Consider the following 18451-nt stretch of genomic DNA (forward strand, 5'->3'; position numbering starts at 1 on the left):
TTGGCTCCCCACTAATAACAGCACTGTGCCTCTTACCGTCTCTCTCTTTGATTCTAGGTCTCCTTCGGCCGTGATTTTGAGCAGCAGCTCAGCTTTTACGTTGAGTCCAGGTCGATGTTTTGCAACCTGGAACCTGTTCTTGTGCAGCTGATCCATGTAAGCATTCTTGTCATGTGTTCTTTCCATGAGTGCTGATTGGTTGTCAGTATACCACATGCTAGGCTCAAGCTGGGGGTGTTCTTTCAGTTATTCGAGACTAGGTCTTGTGCGGTCCAGGCTGACTCCAGATTTGTACCTGAGGCTGGCTTTGAACTCCTGATCCTTCTGCCTCTCCAGCACCACTCCTATCCCCCAGTGCTGGCATCAAGTAGCTTGCAGTCTGATTCTTCAAGCATTCTCCTGCTTTTCTCCTCGTGGGCTGGAAAGATGGTTCCTTGGAGACTAATCAGATCCACAGCTTTGCTTAAGCCTTTGAGTACTCTCAGTCATTTTTTCTTTCTTTTTATGTCTCATTGATTTCTTTTCTTCTTGAATAAACCACCCCCCTTCTCAGAAATTTGCATGCTCTCGTTTCTTGGTGATAGTGACAAGAATAAAGTGGTCTGCCCTGGGCCCCACTGATGGGCAGGTGACCCGAGGCCCCGTCTAACCAGTGGTTTGCTGCTCTCCGCAGACTTGCTGACCCCTGAGTAACAGCTCTGCGTATGATTAACCAGCTAACAGCTCGAAAAACATCAGAAAAAGTAAAATAATATATATGTATAAAAATGGAAAGAAAAAAATAGCATTTTTATTTTGTTCTTTTAAAAACAGTTGCTAAAGAACACAGTTGCAGACTGGGTGTGGAGCACAGTGGCGGGGTCTCAGATGTGTGAGGCCCTGGGTTCCACCCCTGTATCCAGCAAAACAGACCAAAGTATGCCACTTGCATAACCATGATCGCTTCCTGATGAAGCGTGTGCGTCTTGTCAGCTCTGCATAGTGCCAGCCCTGGACTCAGATCACTTACCACTGCCCTTATTTTCTGTTACCCATCAATCTCCCCCACCCCCCAGCTTTTTATCACTGTGGCTGCCGAAAGTCCACTTACGCAGAGTATGGCCATGAGGGACGTAATTCAGTGAAGACACAAGCTATGGCACACCAGCACTTTGCACAGAGTCCAACAATTGCTATTTCTTAAAATCTGCCCTTGATTGCAGCATCCTGATGGTGCCATGGTACCCAGTTTGGGAACCAAAACTCCCATTATTCTTTTTAATCGATTTTTTTTTATCTGCTGAAGAAGAAAAACACTTTGTAGGCACTTGTTTCCTCCTTAGTATGTTATTTTGCACCAATCATTCTAAGACCTAAATCTAGAGACTTCATCTATAAAATGGAGCCCCCCTGTAGGGTTGTAAGGATCAAATGAGCTGGTGGATCAGCCGAATAACGTGGCTGTGGTTACTGCTGTTAGTATTAACATCATGCGGTTACATTGCTCAGCCTACTCTTGGGTTTGGAAGTTTCCTGAGATCTGGTGCTTAGATATGAGACTCCTGGAAATGGGGTAAACAAACCCTGGCTACTCATTAAACCAAGAAAATGTTCATTTGTTATGCTGTGGCTGACACAGCGAGTGCCTGTGTTCTATTATCTTGGAGATATTTGCTCAAGCCTGACCTGCCTATTGATCTTAGTATTTCAGCGTAAGGGGCCAGCTGGTTAGTCTTGGTCCATTTTGGTTGTTTGTGGAGCCCGCATCCTAACCTCTGGAAGACGTCACTCTGGGTCATGGTCAATTGGTTACCATTTATTTCTGTTTGATTTCTTCCCAAATCTAGAGTGTGAACCGGCTGGCAATGGAAACAAGAGCAGTCATGAAAGGGAACCACTCCAGAAAGACGGCAGCGTTTGTCCGGGTGTGTGCTACAGATCGGGTTCCAGACGCGGAGTGCAGCGGGCTCTTGAGTCTGCACTCTGCTGAATGACTGTTCCCGGGGATGCTAAATGTGTCCTGAGAAGGGTGGCTTAGTGTTGGTTTTCAAGATTTGTTTTTCCCTAGGAATCAGTGGGCTAATCAGCTTCTGCATTGTTTTCAAAAGAAATGCTCAAGAAGCCTAAATTTCAGTACAAATCACACATCTCCAATCTCCAGATCTAAAACATTCCCAAATCTGATACTTGCCGTGATGCCACAAATGGACAGCTCCATGCTGTGACTGTATTTTGTGTATAAGGTTATTGGAAATGCTGTGTGCAGTTACTGCCAAGCTGTGTGTATAAAGCACATAGGGGACATAATGGAATCCTGTGGTTTGACTTGGGGTCCCCTCCACAGGATACCTCACAGTGTATTATTATGTACACAAATGTTCCAACATACAAAACTCTTTGAAACCAGAAGCACCTCAGATAAGGGATGTTCACCCTCCATGTGTTCTGAGGCGGTTGAGAGAGACATTTGTATTTCTGTGTGCCAGCTGCATTCCCTTGAATTTTCTCTAATATATTAATATGAAATCCTTCTCTAGCAGTATCATTTTCACATAATATCTTCATGCCTGTAACTGGAAGGCTTAGTATAGTTTTTCTCTTGGGCAGGGTTCTATCCAAGTCAGAGTTACATCCAAATGTCAGTATCTTGGGGTGACTCCCCAAGTCACAGTAGAGCGGCAGTGCCCCATCTTTTAAAATGAAACCACGCCCAAGAGGTTATAGTGAAAGGGAGGCGTACACCGTTACCGCTTGCCTCCGTCCTTAGTGTCAAGCACTGTCTGACTTTTTAGCCTCCCCAGCCTAGCTGCTTATTACTTCCACATTCCTGAGCAGTCGGTTCCCTGTTGCCCACTCAGAGGCGTTATCTGTCATAAATGCGGTGAGGGATGAAGAGTTAGTTTTCAAACTCTCTATTTCGCCCCTTTCTCCTTCCCCTGCTTCCCAGAGCTCATCAGAACTGGGATTGCTGGTGCGTGCGTGCGTGCGTGCGTGCGTGCGTGCGTGCGTGCGTGTGTGTGTGTGTGTGTGTGTGTGTGGTCATGGGCACATTGACTCACCATCCGCTTCTCCCTCTCTCTAGGCCTGTGTTGCCTACTGCTTCATCACCATCCCCTCCCTGGTGGGCATCTTCACCCGCCTCAACCTCTACCTGCATTCTGGTCAGGTTGCCTTGGCCAACCAGTGCCTCTCCCAAGGTAAGCCTACCTGTCTCTCTACCCTTGATGCTCCCTTGTGACTTCGGAAGTCTGACTCAACCACACACATCCCCGCATGCATGTCCTGCAGATGCCTTAAGGGGGAAAAGCAGCAGTCGGAATATTGTTATTCTTTTAAAATTTTTTTGAGACAGGGTTTCTCTGTAACAGTCTTGGTTGTCCTGGAACTCTCTTTGTAGACCAGGTTAGCCTCGAATTCAAAGAGATCTGCCTGTCTCTGCCTCTCGAGTGCTGGGATTAATTTCACCCACCACCACTGCCTGGCTTAGTGAGTATTTTTAAATGCTTCTCTAGTAGGAAACATGGAGTCAGGCAATAACAGAGGCTGATGGAGACAGATGGAGGAGTGAGATATTTTCTGTCCTGACCTTCTTCAGTCTCTCTGTCCATTTCAGCCAGGTCTGGCAGCCAGACATCTTGGGCTAGGATGCCTAGGGAGCCTGAGAAGTTAGGGCTGCTTCACCACAGCGGGTTCAGGGTTGTTTTTATTGTTTCTGTTCATGTGTTTGAACACCAGGCACACGGATGTGGAATCTAATCTTTGGATAGCAAATACCCTGCTATTGGGGGTGATACCTCCATTCTCTCTGGGTAGTTTACCCGAGAGGCTCCTCCTAAGTATCAAGAGGGTGTTGGGAAGGCGAGAGTGTAAGCTCAGCCCTGGCTCCTGTGCACAGATAAAAACAGCACCAGTGTTAGAACTCCAGGCTGCTGTGCCTTTGCCCCGACTTGAAGCGACTGCTGGGCACAGCAATGTGGTGTCTGCTTCATGTTTAAAAATTCATCTGATGATTTTTGCTGGAGTCCAAATGCGATCACACTAAACCTTAAAAGCCCATCACTGTCCTTCTGAAAGCCACACAGAGCAGTTACTGGCCAGATAAATAATGCAGCTAATTACTGAGAAGGAGAGAGCTAAATACGAAGCTCATGGGAGCTGGTTGCTTTTGTTGTCCCCCCACCATCCTCCCATCTCAGCGGGCTCTAAAGCGTCCCTGCCCCCCACTTCATTCTCGGGCCCGCCTTCATTCTGTCTTGATTCCATCTTCTTCATTTTCAGGCTGCCCTCTGCCAGGGCTGAGTCGGGGTCTTAAACCCCCTGCAAGCCAGCTCGGGATGCTAGAAAGGGCCTAGTTCTGTCTGTTTGTGCACATTTACTGCAAATATTCCTGCCTGTCACCCGGGAGCACTGAGCAGCCCCCAAAGACTTACACGTCAGTGTTTCCCACCTAGAGATGGCCCAGAAATGCCTGTCTGCCTTTTCTTTGCCTACTCTAGATAGTTTCTTGTCCTTGTTTTTCAGGGGCTCAAAAGAACGTGTGTTTTTATAAGGAGGACAGGGGGAGGGGAGAGGGAAGGAAGACCCAGCCTTCTGATGTAGTGAAGGGTCCGAGCAAAGGTCTGGAGAAGTGAGACTGATCCTTGGGTTCGGCCACCAGCACGCTGTGCTGAGGCCATGGTTGATGGTGGCTTTCAAGTTTCCCGAATACAGTGGATCTGCCCCTGGTTCTGCGACTTAGGGAAGCAGATACCCTTGAGCAAGTTGGCCTTTTTGTGCTTCAGTTTATCCACGTACAAAGCAGAGGTGGCAGCAGGGTTGCATCTCAGTTAAGACTAGATGAAGTCATGCCCTGAGGGCACTGGGCCACCGGCGCCAGGTAGCTGCGGAGTTGGAGTCTGCAAGCGCAGTATGACATTGACAGCACTGTGCTTAGGTGGTTTGGCTGTCTGTCTGTCTGTTCCTTTCTCTCCTCCTCTCCCTTTCCTCCCTTCCTCCTCCCGTGTCCGTCTGTCTCTGTGTCAGGCCCTCTCTATCCCAACAGTCTTGGCTATGCAGCCCTCCCTGGCTGGCCTCAAACTCTTGATCCTCCCGCCCCAGCCTCCAAAGTGCTGGAATTACAGGCATGTGCTCCACACCCAAGCCTTCAGATTGACTTCTCACACGCAAACCTTGAGTCTGCGGGAAAGCCAGTCTCGAGATGAAATGGCTGAGTCGGGCTGCGCGGATCAGAGACTGTGCAGTCCACTGTACAGAAGGAGAGAGCAGGCGAGGCCCAGGGGGAGTGGGCAGAGCTGATTTGCTGTCACCTCTATGACGGCGTCGCTCTTCCTCTCAGAGCTCTCTGCCGTTCTTGTAGTTTTCTCTCTATTTTTAAATTTTCCTTTATTCCTGAGAAGGTCATACAACTATACAGTGAAACATACAGTGAAATGTATCAACCTCCTGTTTTCCCCCCTTCAATCCCCCTGGGTCCCCCACAACATGGCCCTCTTCTAGTTTCATGTCTTTGTTTTTGATAGCCCAGAGTCCAGTTGGTGCTTCCCGTGTGTGCGTGGGCGCGGGGACCCGCACTGGAGCCTGGGACACAGCATTTCATGTGTGCATGGGTGTGGGGACCCGCACTGGAGCCTGGGAAACCCACCCTGTCATACCAGGAGATAGCATTTCATGTGTGCGTGGGTGTGGGGACCCCTACTGGAGCCTGGGAAACCCACCCTGTCATACCAGGAGACAGCACTTCGCAGACCTCCTCCCAACACAGTGCTTTAACTTTGCGTGTTTTAAACCTAGTGTCCTCTTATGTTTTCCTTCTTTATGCATTTTTATACCTTATTCGAGAATTTGGTACAATGTATTTTGAGTATATCCACACTCCACACCCAGCTCCTCACAGACCCGCCCCATCACGCCCAGCTAACTTTATGCCTCTTGTTTCTTGTTGTTTCATTAAGCCTATCAAGCCCAATTTGTGCTGCCAATATACTCTTGGGTTGTGGCCATCCCCTGAGTGTGGTTGGCCTACTGCATTGCAGTCCCTCCTCCCAAGGCTCGGGGATCCTCGTGGAACAGAGGGCAGCGTGGAAGAAATAGTGTTAGTCAGAGGTGATGGATGCCACAAGGAAATGGTTTTCCAGACACAACAGGGCAGTTGTACATATGTGCTCATAGTGTTTGTGACAGCATTCACAACACATACCTGTGGCCAAGCCAGACAAAAACTCAGCGTAGACAAGGAGGCTTGAAGTCCCACTCCTCGCTGGGGAGCTATTGGCTGATAGCTGCAGGGAGAGGGAGGGCCAGTGTCTTCCATTAGTCCCACCTCCTTTTCATCAGCGTTCCCGAGCCTTCATGGGAGCTGTGGCAACGGGAGTGGTGCTGATGGAGAGGTCCCATTTACGGCTGATAACACAGTCTCTTATTCTCAGCTCTCTCCTGGGTTTGGCATCTCTGCATTGACTGCTGCTCACTCCACAAAGGGAGCTTCTCTGACCAAGACTGAGAGCATCCCCGGTCTGTGGGTGTAAGCATGACTATTTATAAGGCATTTTGACTGCATGATGGGTTAGGAAAATAACAATAGTAGACTCTACCTTGGGGCCTGTGACTGCCCAGCCGTGGGCTTTTGACCACAAATGCTAAAAGTGTGGGTGTGGCAGAAGGAGAACACGTATGCACTGTTATTGGGTGTGTAAATTAATGCAGCTACTTGGGAAATAGTCTGGAGGGTCTCACAAAACTAAAACTGGAACTGCCAGTGACCCAGCAGTAGCACTCTGGACTGTACAGCCTACTAGAGAGGTGCTTGCAAATCCATGCTCACTGTGGCCTTGTGCTGTGGTTTTGATTTAATGGGAAGAGGGAGGATGGTGGGTGGGCTAACTAAAACCCACTAGTTAGTAAACTAAGTTCAAAATCTAACGTTTTGTAAAAAGAATTTCAGTGAAATCACCTTGCATGGATGGGCAATACTGCTCCCAGGTTTGTATCATTTACTGAGCATTACAGTGCAGGGCATAGGCCACCTCTCATGGAGTAACTGTTGAGCGAGGCCCCAAAGGTCTCCAAAATAACACAGGCTCTGGCCATTGCTCTTGGTTGCCCATCATAGCTTCATGGGAAGACCGTTGCTGAAGACACCTCACACTTTGGCCGTAGAGTACAAAGAAACCAGTTTCAGACGAACCTGGAAGCTTCTTCTTTACTGGCTGGCTTCCGTAGTGCCAGCGAGTTCTGTGTAGACTGCTGTAGGAGGACCTCAGTGGTCCTACCCAGCAGTGGACTGTGAACGCTGCAGCACTGACGGCCGAGAAAGATGTGCCCACTGTGCAGTCCTGGCATGACTGTTCGGGTGACTCGAGAGCCTGCTCCAGGGAGGAAATTTCATGTTCAGTCTTATAATCCTGGCCTTTTTCTTTTTCCTCGAAAACTTTTATTAGTTAAGTTTGTTCTTTGACAATTTAATACATGTGATTGTCATACATGCAGTTTATTGTTTTCTTTCCCCCCACGCTCTCATATCTCCCTCTTAAGTTTGAACTTTTTCAATGTACTTTTAAAAAATTTCAGTTCACATGCTCCGTCCCTGGAAAACCTTCCTCAGCCCCCCCCCACCCCCGCCACACACACACACACACACACACACACACACACACACACACACACACACAGACAAAAGCTAGACGAGTTCAGTCCTTAAGGCATTCCTTTGATGCTGGCTTTTTTTCACTGCTTCCTCACTGTTGTTGTGGACTGGTAAACAGGTCATTGCTGCCGCCCTTTCCCCTTCCTCCTCAAGGTCACCAAGCCCACGGCCTCACTTTCAGTTTGCTGTGGGATCAGGACTCCTGGCTTTGTCTCCGTCACAAGTGTTCTGTAGGTGCTTTACAAATGAGTGGGAACTGCATGATAACAATAGTTGATCATTTTCCTTTCCTTTTTTTATTTATTTTGGAGGAGGGTGGTGAGACAGGGTTTCTCTGTGTAGCCCTGGCTATCCTGGAACTTACTGTGTAGACCAGGCTGGCCTCAAATTCAGAGATCTGCCTGCCTCTGTCTGCCCAGTGCTGAGATTAAAGATATATGCCACCACCACCCATCAATTCTTTTTTATTTATCTGTTCTTTAAGAGCAGGATCCTAGAATCCCCAGCTGGCCTTATCCTCATTTTGTAGTTGGGAATGACCTTGAACTTCTGATTCTCCTGCCTTCCCAGTAATAAGATTAAAGGCATAGGCCACCACACCCTATTCATGGGTCTTGGGAATTGACCACCAGACTTTGTGTATACCTGGCCATCACTCTGTCAACTGAACTATATCATAACAGTCCATACCTATAACCCCAGCATGTGGGAAGCTGAGGCGTGAGGATCCTAGTTCCAGGCTAGCCCAGTTTACAGAATAAGCCTCCCCTGAGAAGCAAACAGTGCAGCTAAAAGGACGCAAATGTCTCAGAGTGAGGATGTAAGTAGTCAGCAGAGGCATCTGTGAGGAAGACAGCCGCACCAGAGCCTTCGATGGGTGAACTAACTGTATATTTAAGTCAAAGAAAGTGCAGTGGGTCCTAGCATGGCTTAGACCTCAGGGCATATTGGGTGGAGCTGCTGTGCGGGTCAGTGTGAGGAGCCCAGGGAAGCACAGAACAGGCACTGCTGTCAGGTCCGCTGTTGGGAACAGGTGGCTTCTGTCACCATGGCGCTGAGGAAGCTGTGGGGCATGGCAGTAGGTGGGAAGAGGGCTTTTGCGTTTCCCCTTTCTAGAAGGTGAGAAGCAGCTTTTGAAGGAGAAAACTGGTCCCTGTCACTCACCAGGCTCTCAGCATCTGTGTGGAAGGCCACAGTTGTGGCCTGTGAGCAAAGCATCATCTGAGTGTGGCGGATGTGACTGGGTCCCCCAACCTCGAGGCCTCTTTGGTCAGTTGTTACAGATGGAACAGCTCGCACATAGGTGGGCAGTGGCGTGAAGCCCGTGTTCACATCTGGACAGACAGACCCTTCTGCCTTAGGAAGTGGTGACCAGGGATGAGTGACAGCTGCTGATGAGGCCTCAAGAAAGAGGCACAGTGGGTCTCTCAACTCCAGCCATGGCTTCCTTCCTCCTGCTGGCATTTCTTGCTCATTTTTTATATGCAAAATATTGTCCTAGAAACAAGAATGCATGTAGAGCCCCTGTGTTAGTGAGGGAGAGGCAGTCTGTTGACTGTTAGTGCATAAGGCAGTATGTGAAAAATGGCTTTCAGCATGTCCATGTGGGGTCTCTTAGAGCAGAAAGGAATGAGTTATCTTAAAAGAGCCAAAAAGCTTCACAAAACAGATGGCATTGGGGACCTGGAAGGGAGGGTTCTGGTTACCCACAGTGCACCCGAGATCGTTCTAGAGACTGAGTGATGGCACAGGAAGGCGTTGGGGCCAGGAAGCAGGAAGGACAGTCCAACAGGGTGAGGAGATGGAGTTTAGAAGACAGATTGAGGCCTTACTGTGGAGAGCACTGAACTCCCAACAAACAGGTCATTTCATTCTGTATGTATGGGTTGCTTGTCTTCATTTTGTAGGTGAAGAGGGTAAGGCTTGTGGTTTGCCTGTGGCACCCTGTCACGTGACCTCACCTAACATGGAGACTCCGTAAAGCACCATGCTGTTAAATACAGTTCCTTCATATCAACACACACTTCGCTTCTGGATCCCAGATGCATATGGTGCTAAAGACCTGTTATTGTAGATTGACCATTTGATACATTTGTGAAAAAAATCTTTGTATGTGTGTGTATATGGTGTAAGTATACATATCTGTGTGTGAGTGCAGGTGCATACATGCCATGGTGTACTTGTGGAGGTCAGAGGGATGTTCTTGTTTTGAAACAGGGTCTTTTGCCAGTTAACATTGGAACCTGCTCCCATGCTGGGCTTTCCGTGGGTTCAGGAATATGAACTCAGGTCCTCATACTGCATGACAAACACTTTACTCAAGGAGTGTTTCTCCCAGGTCTGTGTGTTTTGTTGTTGTTTGTTTTTGTTTGGTTTGATTGTTTGTTTGTTTTTGAGACAGTCTTAAGTAGTCTAGGCTAACCTCAGACTTGCTCGATAGCCAAAGTTGACCTTGAGTTCCAGTTCCTCCTGCCTTATCTCCCAAGTGCTGAGGTTGCATGCTTGAACTACCGACTGCGGCTCCATAAACTTATGTAAAAAACAATGACTCATAATTAAGGAGTAGGGAATACTGAATCCCCAGTGCTTAGGGAAAACTAGGCTTGCTATTCATGGACAGATGCACAGCCTCCTGGGCGCCTTGCAGAAGAACAGAAAGTCACTACCCTGACCCACAAATAGGAGGTAACTTGTGAGCTGGGCAGCCTTGGCTCAATGCAGAGCCCTGGGCACTCTGAGATGAGAGGGAGAGAGCAGATAGACACCAGGAACTTTGGTTTGGTGCTGCTGAAATTGGAGATAATTTATACGTCTCCAGCGGACCTTCACATTAAATATTGATGTTCAACGTGAACGGAAAGGGCATGTTGCCGAATCCATGTGGCAAAGTCAAGGTTATATTAAGCTGTCATTGGTAACAATTAAGCCATAATGAATATGCCACTTAATTGTCCCTAGGCATTTGTACTTCTGTAAGGCTTGCTCTCTTTTGGCATGGTTGAAATAGTGGCCCTTATGTCTTCAAACTTAACTGCTTTAAGAACAGCTTTTGTTACACAAGCACAGCTTGGCAGTAGCAGGATTAAACCTCGGTGGCCAGCTGACCTCTGAACCATGTGGCCTTGCCAAAGTCATCTGCATGTCTTAGTGCAACACATCAAGTTTTCAGGCTCTGGTGTGTGTGTGTGTGTGTGTGTGTGTGTGTGTGTGTGTGTGTGTGTGTGTGTGTCCCTGCACCTGCGTGTATACCTGCATGTGGACTCAGGTTCAATATCAGGTTTTGTTCCTCAAGAGCTATCACCTTATTTTTTGAGGCAGGGTCTCACTAGCCTGGAACTCATGGATTCTGCTAAACAGGATGCAGTGAAGAGCTGTCTTGCAAGCCTCAGGTTCTAGGTTCAATCCCTAGTACTGCCAAAAAAGAAAGAAAAGATTCCAATAATATTTTCTGTATCCCCTCACTCCCCTCCTCCAAAAACTTGATATTAACAGGACATTTTTTTTTCTCGGTTCTTTTTTTCTATATACTGTAGGCAGAGTTTCTGTGTCCTAGCAGCTGCTCCCAAATAACTACTCAGACTTATTATTAATTATAAATGCTCAGCCGATAGCTTAGGCTTGTCTCCAGCCAGCTCTTACAACTTAAATGAACTCATTTCTATTAATCTATGTGCTGCCCCGAGGCTTGTTTACCTTGTCTATGAACTTCCCATGTTTCTTCTTCCAGTCTGACTTAAGACCTTCATACTCCGCCCTTATTCCCAGAATTTTTTCTGCCCCAAAAATCCTGCCTAGCTATTGGCCACTCATCTTTTTATTAATAATGAGAGCAACACATTTTCACAGTGGACAGAAGGATTATTCCACAGCAATGTACGCATGAAAAATAACGATTGCAGGGCTGAGGATGTAACTTAGTTGGTAGAGTGGTTGTCTAGCACGGGTCGTCAGCACTGTATAAAAGTGGGCATGGTGGCACTTGCCTGTAATCCTGACACTCTGGAGGTAGAGGCGGGAAGATCAGAAGTTCAAGGTCATCTTCAGCTATACGATAAGCCTTGAAGCCCCAAGTGAAACCTTCTGCAGTCTTGAGAATGATCATTCCAATAGGGTTGTCTGGAGACCTTTGACCCTGGAACAGGTCTGACTCCAAAGGGGAACTTCTCAGAGAAGACCTCTCTGGCACATGCACTCTGTAGTGTAGACCAGGATCCTACTCAGTCCCCATAGAGTGTGATGCCCTTGGCTTAGTTCAGTTCTTCTCCAACCCAAGACATGAGGTGGCCTCCCTTATGACAGAAGGGACCCAGTGTTATGATATAGCACTCGGGAGGCCCTGGTGGGTGAGACACAGAGACACCATGCAGACAGCGCTCAGGGAAGAGTTTTATTTGGTGAGGGGAAAAGAGGGGAGAGAGAAAGAGGGAAAAAGAGAGATAGGGAGAGAGGGAGTGCACAACTCATGGGAAGAGAGAGAGAGGGGAGGAGGGGTTTTCTTTTTTAAAGGAAAATTTACAACAGGATGCAGGGTGGCCCAATGGGGCGGGTCAGAATACTAACACCCAGGATAATTGTTTTCTGAGACAGGTTCTCATGAATCACAGGCTGGCCTTGAACTCACCGTGTAGCCAAGGAAGAACTGGGGGGTGGGGGAAGCAGGAGCCAGGTGGCAGGGAATTGTAGCCGCAGTCAATGTCTGAAGACCGACTGTGGACCAGGTGCCATGCTAAGGTGTGGGATGAGCCTTTTGTTTTCTCCTTTTTGAGGAGGGAATTGTGGGGAGGACCCAGGATCTTGTGTGGCCCACACTGGCCTCATACTTGGTATGGAGCCCGAGATGAACTTCTGACCACCTGTCTCCACCTCCTGGGTGCTGGAATGACAGGCGTGTGCCACCACACCTGGTTTATGCAGTGCTGGGGATTGGTGAGTGCGAGGTCAACACTCCACACCCCAGCCCCAGGAAAACATTCTTTATAAATGAAAATCTGATTCTTCCTCTTGTTTGTTCATCTGTGGCTTTTACTAGTTCCAGAGTGCGTGCTGTGTGACATCAGCATTAGCCAGGTGCAGCGACTCATACCTGAAATTCCCAGCTACTTTGGAGGCTGAGGCAGGAGGATGGCTTTCGCTTAGGAGTTTGGTTACAGTTGGGTGAGCGTGGTGAAGACTCTCATCTGTTAGGAATTTTAAATGTTACAGTTTTTTTGGGTTTTGTTTTTAAAGAGGAGATGCGATGTTGACAGGATTGTTCAAACTCTGGACTGAGGAAAACCTGTTTTCACTTGCAGACTTTTTTTTTTTTTAATTGAGTTCTGTTTACTAAGCTGACGTGGAGAAGTCCCCCAGACATTTTCTGGATGGGGTGCGCCTTCTGGGAAGGGAGTAAGAATTTGCCTTGGAACCATGTGTGCCTGGTCCGTAAATAGCTGAGTTAGGATAGGAACTGGGTGGGGTGAGTGACAGGAGCCCAGGGACAAAGCTGTTGCCTCTTTAATGGGTATAATAATAGGCACATTCTCTGGGCCACTGGTAACAAACACATAAATAGAAGAATATAAATGGTCCTCCAAGCCGTTTGGAGCAGAATTTAGTTCCCACTGCGAAGTGCTTTGCATACAGTCTTCAGGAAGTTTTCCGGGGCAGCAGAGTCACCAGGCATGGGCACAGTGGACTTCTAAAGAGACAGCCAGACATGGGGGAGACCAGGCAACCTGCCTATGCTGGGAGGGCTGGGAACGGGGTTGATGCCAGGGATATTTTTGGTTCTTTTGTCTTTTTTATTATGGCCAAGTAAATATAACATAAAACTTCATTTTAAATAGTTGTGCGAGATTTTCTACATATTTAACTTTTTATTTATTTTTGATAATTTCGTATGTGTATACAGTGAAATATGATCATATCTGAGGCCCCTATTTCTCCCCTCCAATCCCCACAATATGATCCCCCTCCCAACTTCATGCTTCTGTTTGTTTATTTATTGGTAACCTTCCAAGTCTGGGTGGTGCTGTCCACGTGTACATGGATGTGGGACATGGGAACCTCTCCCCACAGCTATCAGCTTCCAACAGCTTCCCAGGAAAGCCCAGGCCTGGAGACTGCCAGTCTGTGTGGGATCGAGACTGTGCTGATCTCATGCAGGTCGTGTGCAGGCAACACAGCTGCTGTGATGTTTCAGTGTGATAGCCCTGTCCTGACCAGAGCACAGCACCTCACAGGACCTTTCCCCACTCTCTGGGGAGCTCCCCTGTGCCTGGGGGGAGGGAGAGGGGGGAGGGAGGAGAGAAGGAGGGGGAGGTGGTACAGAGGTCTCATTCAGGCTCAGCACTAGCCCCTGTCAGCACTCTGACCAGCTGTGTCTGCAGCTCTCCACTGACTGTTGCCCACTGCGGAAAAAGAAGCTTCTCTGACCAGATCAATAAGGTCTTAGGGCACAAGGTAACTATGTAGAAGGTGATTTGACAGCACAACCATTTAACATAACAGCAGATTCTACAATAGCAGATTCTACCCTAGGCCTATGGTCTAGGGCTTTCGGCCAGGATTATAGTACCAGACATGAAATTCCTTCCTGTGCAACAGGCCTCAAATCCAATTTTATTTTACTTATTTTTAGTGAGTGAGTGAGTGAGAGAGAGAGAGAGAGAGAGAGAGAGAGAGAGAGAGAGAGCGCCACAGTACACGTGTGGAGATCAGATGACAACCCTTGAGAATTTTTCTCTCCTTCCGCCTTTATGTGGATTTCAGGAATGGAGCTCCGGACATCAGACCTGCACACTAAGTGATTTTGCACACGGGGCCATCTTACCAGCCCAAACACTTGTGTTTTAAATGTATCCTGCAGTGATATTAAGCACTTTCATAGCGTTGTTCAATAAAATCAGGATCCTTCAGGGGCCAAGCCAGGGATTCCAGATTCTTGTCATATTATTTAAGAAGGAAATAAGGGAGACAGAGTTTTCTGTAAGGGTGAGGCCCCTGGCAGGTTGACCACTGCCCAATGAAGGCTGAATATATGGGCAGCCCAAACTGTACCTGATGGCTTAAAAAAATAAAGAAGACATAAAGCTGGGTGGATAGGGAAGTGGAGATGGATCTGGGAGAAGTTGGGGAGGGGGTGAAATATAATCAAAATGCTTTGTATGAAAGTCTCAAAAACACTAATAAAAATGAAAAAAGATGGAATAACTTTGCATGCAGACCACAAAGCAGCAATAAAAGTATCTAAAATGATAGTACAGATTGGAATGGAATACACTGTCAAGATTGACAAGGGGCCACATAAGTGACCCAAGTTATTGTTTACTGCCTCCATTTAGGGGGTTCAAGAGGAGGAGTTTGGTTGCTGAGGAGCATAGTTTGGGTGGTTCTCTATTTTGATTGACAGATTTTGTTATATAACCATTCTCCACTGCATATCCACGATGCACCTGATTTTAATCTTTGCATGCCCAGTTATGCATAGTCATAGGCTGGTAAATGGGATTTCCCATGAAAGTTCACTTTGAGGACACAGTTTGCATATAAGGACATAGTACTTTTTGCATATGTACTTAAAACTAGTTCAGGCCAGATCAGCCTTCCTACTCCCAGCTGGACATACCTAGAGTAAGACTGGAAAAACTCTCCCCGAGTCTTTAAGGGGAGGAGAAACTGCATTATTCAGAGTAAGGTTTATATTCAGGTGGGGGCTCAAGGCTGCAACTCGCTGCTGCTGGGTACGTTGTTCAGAGGTGTGTGTATGTGTGTGTGTGTGTGTGTGTGTGTGTGTGTGTGCATAGTACATGCAGATGAAGGCCTCAGGCTGCCAGGTGCATTATTAGAAGGGCTGGTTTGTGCATAGGCCAAACCAAATGGAGTCCCAGGTAGCTAAGCTGTTTGCTCCTGTGCTTGCCTGTCTCAATATGGGGGTGCTGGGAGAAATAATACACCCCACTCTAGCAGAATGGAAAGAAAAATCTGCCTTTCTCTGAAGGAGAGCAGCGTTTCCTTTTAGAGACCTGGAAGGTGAAGTGGGGTGAATTCAGAAGTGCCTTCCTTTTTGCTAGCCCATACTTATTACCTCTGTCCTCAACCCTTCATTCTAGACCGGAGCACTGAGCAGGCTCCTGTGCAGTAGTGCTTATTAGCTCATAGATAGATCGAGCCCTTGGCCACTTTTGTGACGTCAGCTCTTGCTCTCCCTCTTCCCCCCAGTATGGCCCTAGTGCCCACTGGAGTGCCCTGAGCTGCTGCCGCTGCTGTTACACTAACTTTGATTAGGGGATGCAGAGAGGCAGACAATTGGGGGTGTGGGAGCCAGCCTGGCAGGGAAGCTTCCAGAGCTCAGCACACGTCACAGGAAGCTCCATGGTGAGCCCTCCATGGTGAGCCCTCCATGGTGAGCCCTCCATGGTGTGTTGTGTTTCCTGGAAGAAAGAAGTTACAGGCCCTCTCAAGCTCAGGCACACGCTTTTCTTGTTAACCATGAGCCTTTGCTCCTTGGGGAGCCAGCATCTGCCAGCGAGCTGGCCCCTCAGGCATGCAGCTGGGGTTGCTGCTTTTAACCCGGGTTTGCGCCCCGCTGCAGCATTCTTACGTGTCATTGGAAGTCATTTTCTGGTGGAAAACGAACTGGTCCGTGAACACATTTGATGTTGCTGAGCAGTAGAAGGGTTTATGTCTCAGGCCAGTGCTTTGCCTTGAGGCTTTTTCTCATGGTCAGCACTTTGGCAGGTCTACAAAGAAGTCCCCTCTCCACCTTCCCCAGGGATCCTGTCCTCTGGCTCTCTCCTCTTCTCCTCCCCCTTTTCTCCCATCTTTGGAAGTCCTTTTGTATTACAGATTATTTCATATCTCTTTAAATATCTTTATTTTTCAAGTAATTCAGATAATTCTCTGGAAATGTTACTTGGTTAGGAGTCTCTAGGGCTCTCTGTGTGCTTGCATGTGTGTGTGCACATGATCATGTGTGCATACATGCACTCTCGTACATGTGTGTATGTAGGCATGCATTCATTCCTTCAGGCTTCTCAGTGTGTGTTGACTTATTTTTTTAGCACCATATTCCTGTGTAGCCCAAGCTGCCCTAAACCTCACAGTCCTCTCGCCTCATCCTCTTGAGCACAGGGTTACATTTTGGGCCAATGTGCCTAGCTCAGTGGTTGTTTCTTTGTTCTAAAAGAGATTTAGACCAGGCTCTGAGCCAAAGCTCTGCCAGCCACTCTAGAACTTTCTACCTACACAGGAGTAAAATGAGCCCCTCCTCACTTCACACCTTAGTTCCCAGCTTGAAGTAGCCCTGGTGACAGCCCTCCCATCCCCGTGGACATAAGGACTCATTGATCCAAACCAGGCTACCTAGCTCAGGTGATGAATGTGTGTGTATGTGTGTGTTGTGTACATGTCCGTGTGGGTGTGTGCACATGTGTGTGCATATGCACCTACTTAGGAGCATGTGTGTGGAGCCCAGAAGTTGATGTCAAGTATGATGTCACCACTCTTTACCTTATGTTTTGAGGTAGGGACTCTCGGTGGACCTGGAGCTCCTTGATTGGCTGGATTGGCTGGTCCCCAGGGATCCTCCTAGTTTCGCTCTCCTGGTGCAGGGGATTACAGGCACACCCTGCTGCTGCACTCAGCCTCTGTGTGGGGCGGGCATCCCAACTCACACCCTTCCTTGTACAGCAGCACTTCGCTGATGGAGTTCTCCTCCGGCCCTTCCTAGACTGTCTATGAAAGTCTCCCCTCTCCTTTAGTCCTTCAAGGCTGTCAGCTACAGGGTTTCCTGGTTGCTATAGTAACAGCAGAGCCTCATCTATGGTGGTTTGAAGAACCGTCAGCTGGACATACTGGCTAAACTGAACCCTCAAGGTTGCCTGACTTCCGTGGGTCTCTCAGACTGACCCCCGGCCTTGAACTTTTCACAGTGCTCATCCTCTGCCTTTTTTTCTCTTGCAGCTGATGCTTTTTTCAAAGCTGCCATCGGCCTCGTTCCGGAAGTCCCAAAGATGATAAGTATCGATGGGAAGCTGCGGCCGTCGGAGCCCTTCCTCCTGGAGTTCCTCTGTAATTTCTTCTCTACTTTACTGATCGTGCCGGTATGTTGCCCAGGGGCCACAGGGGTCTGTTTTCACCCTGCCTTAGTATCCGGAGGCCTGAAGGTGTAAGGCTCTGTTGACTGGTTCTGTCACTGTCAGTGTGGGCCGCTGGGACAGAGTGCTTGAAGCCAAGCGGCTTCAGTAGCAGACGTGTGTTTCTCACAGATCTGAGGCTGAGCGTCTGAGGTCGGAGGCCAGCTTGGCTCTGCCACGGGTCCTGTGCCCTCAGACAGCCCTCTTCCGGAGGTGAGACATGATCACATGGCAGAGAGGACGGGCCGGGGTTGCCGTCTGGCCCTTTGGGTAATTGATCTTTTGGGTAAATCTTCTAGTAATTGTTACCTCTTTCAGGCCCCATGTGTATTGGGCAGGGTTCTCAGGACCAAAAGAATGGATATATACTACAAAGGGGATTTATTAGATGTGCTTGCACATATGGGTGCCCTGAAGAGACTGAGAACCTAGTAGCTGCTAGGCACACACAGCTGGATTCCTAAGATGTCCCCAGCCTGGCACTAGAGACCTCGAAGAGTCTTGGAGAGCCTACTCTTCAGTCTGCAATGTAAGGCTCCAGAAGCCGAGCTCGTATCGTGGAAGGATGGCGGCGGCAGCAGGGTGGATGCACTCACAGCAGAAGGCAGGCAGGCAGGCAGGCAAAAGAAGCACTGCCCTTCTCTAGGGCTGTCCGCCTGGACGAGGCTCTTCATCTCTGTTATCTTTCCAGGAATGCCCTTACAGAGCAGGCATC

General features: G+C 48.3%; 1 protein-coding gene across 2 annotated transcripts in view; it reads left to right on the top strand.

Moving 5' to 3' along the window:
* The window catches only part of Vps35l (VPS35 endosomal protein sorting factor like), a 110793-nt gene that overhangs the window by 70786 nt on the left and 21556 nt on the right, over positions 1 to 18451 (top strand). For both annotated transcript variants that reach the window (XM_006985693.4, XM_042282476.2), the window contains exons 24-27: positions 58 to 156; positions 1827 to 1904; positions 3062 to 3176; positions 17564 to 17703. In XM_006985693.4, the coding sequence (XP_006985755.1) occupies positions 58 to 156; positions 1827 to 1904; positions 3062 to 3176; positions 17564 to 17703 (432 nt within the window). The remainder of the gene's footprint in view (positions 1 to 57; positions 157 to 1826; positions 1905 to 3061; positions 3177 to 17563; positions 17704 to 18451) is intronic.

The sequence above is a fragment of the Peromyscus maniculatus genome, chromosome 1, assembly GCF_049852395.1.
Source record: "Peromyscus maniculatus bairdii isolate BWxNUB_F1_BW_parent chromosome 1, HU_Pman_BW_mat_3.1, whole genome shotgun sequence".
In the NCBI taxonomy this organism is placed as follows: Eukaryota; Metazoa; Chordata; class Mammalia; order Rodentia; family Cricetidae; genus Peromyscus; species Peromyscus maniculatus.